The sequence below is a fragment of the Protopterus annectens genome, chromosome 3.part1 (genome assembly GCF_019279795.1).
Source record: "Protopterus annectens isolate FY-2018-M chromosome 3.part1, PAN1.0, whole genome shotgun sequence".
NCBI classification, from domain to species: Eukaryota; Metazoa; Chordata; order Ceratodontiformes; family Protopteridae; genus Protopterus; species Protopterus annectens.
The window spans coordinates 118,727,534-118,732,347 of NC_056732.1; the positions used below are offsets into that span (position 1 = coordinate 118,727,534).

A 4,814-nucleotide genomic window follows, 5' to 3' on the forward strand; every position below is an offset into this window, starting at 1 on the left:
ACTGGAAGTGGAAAGAGTAATGCATTACTTGGTGCTTAGCATTTAAGCTAATTAGGTGCTCAGATTTTTGGCAGAATGTACCTTCTTTTTAAGAGACATTTCTATCATTTTCATGCCATCAGATTGAGAGGTATGATGTCATGCCGACAAGGAAAGTGAAGCGTTCTGCTCTGCAAAAGAGCAGGAAAATGCTTAGCTTTAGTGCTTAAATGAAAGTCAACAGGTGAAGAGAGAACAATACAGTGATGTGTAACCAGTCCACCCTACCCAGTTAGGCTGTGATGTTTACAGTAAGCTAAGAGCAGGATAAAACTGACAGACTTAAATGATTAGGGAACTAGTATCAGGGAACAGGCAGAAAAAGGAAGGCAGTGAGAACTTGATAAAGAGTGTATTCACAAAAAGGTTAGACGTACTTGCGTTGTGTACAAAAGTGTTGGAGAAAGTTATGGAAAACATACACTATTATGTGGGATTTGTTGCTTTGCGACACATCAAAGTATTAACAAAGACAGACATTTCAAACAACTGTTCTAGCCACTTAAGCAAAGCATTAAATCTTTGTTACAAGAACAGGATGAAACTACATTCCAGTTGGAAATTGCTATTCAAAACTTGACTAGTAAAAACATCATGCTTTGAGGAAGATAACACCTTATGGTACTCTTTTTTTTTTTTTTTTTTTTTTTTTAATAAAACAAATACATTTGTTTTTTCCACCAGTTTCTCTCATGTTCTACAGCAAGCAAATGTCTAGTTACAACCCTGTTTTTTAAAATTGAAAGCAAAGAATACACCTTCAACTACTGTACTTCTTAGTGTAATACAAAGTAAAAAAACTCCGCTTCTTGTACCGAAAAAGTAAAATAGTGCTTTCAGTTTAACTTCTATTATCAGAGACAACATTATGCAAGACTATTAGTTATGTGTCTATCTATAGACTTAGTTTTACACTGTTCTACCTCAGTCCTTTAGTTTCCTTTAAATCCAAATCTATGATGCAGCAAAACCAACACAGCAGCTAAGAAAACTATAAGAAAACATGCTGAGTATTGGGAATTCACTCATAAATGATACAAAATATCAGGACTTTTAAAAGTTTTTTTTTTCAAATAAACTAAATGGGGGAATAGGGCATGTGTCATATGTGGTTGGGTTACAATGGTGTTCTAAAGAGATCACAGCCCATACAAGTATATACAATTAACATAGTTTGTGGCCAGTTCAGCTTTGCATTTAATATTAATAGACATTTCAATGGCAACTATTCATTAAAATATGAGTTTTATACAATGTATATGTACAGAAACACAACAAATTTTCTGTTCTGCTTCATTCATCTACTGCTCATTTTAAAATGTTAAATAAACCAGTATAAACAAAATAGCCTTCCAGAAATACAATATAAAACATTTAGATTTGTTGAGCTGATGCTTTTCTTTAATTTATTTTCTAAGAAATGTTATTTATTGCTGCTAAACAGAGGAGCTGTGTGTAGTAACAACTTTTGGAGAACCAGAAACTAGTACTGAGCTAACTCTTTCTCCCAGTGTCAGCCTCTATTCTGTTAGTGGATAAGACCATGAACAGACTAATGGTATGAGGTCCTGATGCCCTACTCAGGCAGTTCTACTAAAGTTTGTCTTTAGGGTGTGCTACTGCTTCAGGTCTTTATCCACAGGACCCCCCGGGAATAATGCTCATTTTCAAACAACTCTCTTCCTCTTTATGAAGACATACAGTGACATCATCATCATCACATCTGCACTGTGAGGTTATGTCTTTCCTCCATTCCTTACTCTGCATAAGGCATTACTTTCCATTCTAGAGCAGTAGATAATCCCTGACAATCCTTATGCTCCCTTCTTCACATGGCAATAACATCGGAGATGCTATGTTCTGCTACTATAGTCTGGCACTAACACGCTAAATCTCAGTTGTTGCTTGCGTGTGCTAGCCTTGGGTTATTGGATTTGTACACAAGCTATTGTACAAACAGGTGGCATGTCTGTCTCCATTTCTTCACTACACAGTCACTACTTTGATATGACATGCAGGTGACTTGCAAAGAGTAGTGATTTCACAGTCAAATGTTTGATAGGCTCAGAAGAATATAATGATTTCACAGTCAAGTCTTTTATATGCTTAGCAGAACAGACAGACATGATTTAAGCAAAGCAGGCAGATTAGACAAGGCAGTGGAGCAAACAGAATGAACACTGGCGTAAATTTTAAAAACTTGCATTTTTGAATTTGTTCCATTTTTCAATTATAATGATCTTGAACTAGCCTGTCTCTAGGATGAGAAACATGAATCATGGTGAACTAATCTGGTAAAGAAATATTACACAGACATTATAAAACAACACAACAGCGAGCAAAGGAAGAGGAATAATAGGAACCCTGTGCAAAATGCACACTATAAGCTGAGAAGGGTGAAGAAGACAGACATAAACTTATCTAAAAGAGTAAACATGTTTTATATATTAAATGAAAGCATGTATCAAGAGCTTGCAATAGACAGTAATATAATAATAGTTTGCCACTTTCAAATACACCAGAGAAACTCAAGTTGTTCTAGGAAGGCTGTACATATCTATAACTGTTAAGATATACTAAAAGGAATCTCTGATAACAGGCACTACTTGGCACAAGAAAAAAAAATCCATAAAAAGATTGATATAATGATGCATTTCAGACATATTCAGTGAAAAAATATATTTTCCAAAACAAAACTGAAAATTGGGATGAAGCAAAGTGTGGCAAATTCATTGCAGGAGCTGCAGGAAGGCAAATCCAGCCGCTAAGCATATAAAGAAATTCCACTGTCACTGCACATTTCATCAGTTTGTTGAAGGCTACTCAAGAAACATTTGTGAACTGCTTGGGGGGGGGGGGGTCCTACATTTATTTACTTTCCACCTTGGGAGAATGAAGGGAGAGGGAAGACCTAAGATTTTATTAAATTAATTTTGCAGTTTCTCAAAAAGCAGCAAAAGAGTAGGGGAAATGTTACACCTAATGGAAGGTGAACCTACAATCCCCAGCAATCACGAGTAGACAAAAAGCAACTAGGACAACTGAATGTGGGTTTGCAACTCCTGAAATTAAGAATGTTGTAATTAACTTACATGTATGAGGAAGTTTTGTAAGGTATAGTGTTCTCTCTCTCTCAAAACTTGGGCTGCCACCTTTTCAAACGCCCAAACGGGGACATCTTCATGAAAACAAAGATTTTTCACGCAAATAATGTCCACAACTAGTGTGAAGGGCTGAACTTCACTTCTGGGTCAACAGAAAAACTGGTGCTTTTATAATTTGAGTTATTTCTGTTGTTTTATATATCATATACACCATAAAGTGTCTCAATAACTGTGAAAGTCTTTTTTGCAAAATTAAGAAATGTTTTTGTCCTTTAAATATCTGGACATTTATTTTTCATGTTTCCCCCATCGCAGGACACAGTGGATGAAACAGTCCATCTGTGTAAAGATGGATAGGTGGTAACTCTTCTCAAGGCATGCAACTGCAGCTCAGTTCTAAGAGGACTAGAACTGGTCATCCAGCCAGAATTATAAATCCCATTCTCACATTACGATAATAAATACATACGTTACCCTCTACTTTTGAGGTGAGGTATACGTTCTGCTGCATCGTAGCTCTGGGATCCTGAACAACTCACTAAAATGTACTCTTGAAAAATCCCAATCTTGAAGGAGTTGTGTCTTATTACGCACACTTTTTTTGTGTGTGAGTAGGGAACATCTTACGAACATTTTCATTAGCAGAAAACTGTATAAGTACTTACGATTTCGGCCACAATGAGGACCCCGGGAGGTGTCCGCAGGAAGTTTTTGTCGTAGCCCACCGTTGTAGTTGTAGGAGCAGAAAAGGAACTGGTAGTTGTAGAGATGGTGTGAGACCTGGAGTGATCGTCCATGTTTTTCAGTCGCCGTCCAAAACAACCTCTGCTACTTTCTCCCCAAACCGGTGACTTAAAGCTAAGTGCTGTTTCTTCCAATTATTATCTCATATGGATCAAAGACAGTGCAAAGCCAGGTGGACGCGAGATTTTGGGAACGGCAGGGAGAGGAACTGGTATGCTTCGGTGTCACTCAGACCAGTAAATAATACCTTGTATAAATCTGTACTGTACCTCTACCAGAGGCAAGGGGGCTGGATGCAGACAGTGAGACTAGTTCAAACAGAGGAATCTGAGATTTGTTAGACTGGGGCGGAAGTGTTGTCTGTGGCTTTCAGGTAATTATTTCGGTGACAGACAACCTCAGCAGGTGATGACCCAGACGGCTGGCTTATTTCTCAGAAACTAGTACAGTTAAGTTATTTCGAAGAAAAGAAATTGACAGACTTGTAAATGAATGAGTGCAGAGCTGAAATAATTTCATCGTTTTTCTTTTGTATTCCCTTTCAGAAAGATAAACAGCTAAATAAAACCGTAAACAAAAAAACGGAGTGTCTATAGTTAGTAACTTACTTCTAGGTGAGCACTAAGGCTCAAACAGGAATTGGATTATCGTGGGACAGTCATTCATTGGAGGCATAGCTCTCAATCTCTTAGAACAAAAAAATCTGGACAAAGCCAAAAATAATGGGGCGGACAAAGCCCCCCAAAATAGGGTCAAATTGTAAATATCGATCTTCTAAACCTAAGAAGTTGATAGAATAAAAGGGTTTATGTTACCATGGAGTTTTCTGAAGGAAATGAAGTGTGAAACTCAAAACGCTTCTCGTTATTTAATGAATTCAGTCCTCACTGATATGCCGCAAAAATCCAGAAAAATCACACATTTAAT

The 4,814-nt window shown here is 37.2% G+C and overlaps 1 protein-coding gene across 1 annotated transcript in view; it reads right to left on the reverse strand.

Annotated features, from left to right (window-relative positions):
• CMTM8 (CKLF like MARVEL transmembrane domain containing 8) overlaps nt 1–4,468 on the reverse strand; it is a 321,880-nt gene extending 317,412 nt beyond the window's left edge. Inside the window, exon 1 of the mRNA XM_044066641.1 lies at nt 3,809–4,468. Within this exon, the coding sequence (XP_043922576.1) occupies nt 3,809–3,940 (132 nt within the window). The 5' untranslated portion in view covers nt 3,941–4,468. The remainder of the gene's footprint in view (nt 1–3,808) is intronic.
• Between the last annotated feature and the right edge of the window lie 346 nt (nt 4,469–4,814).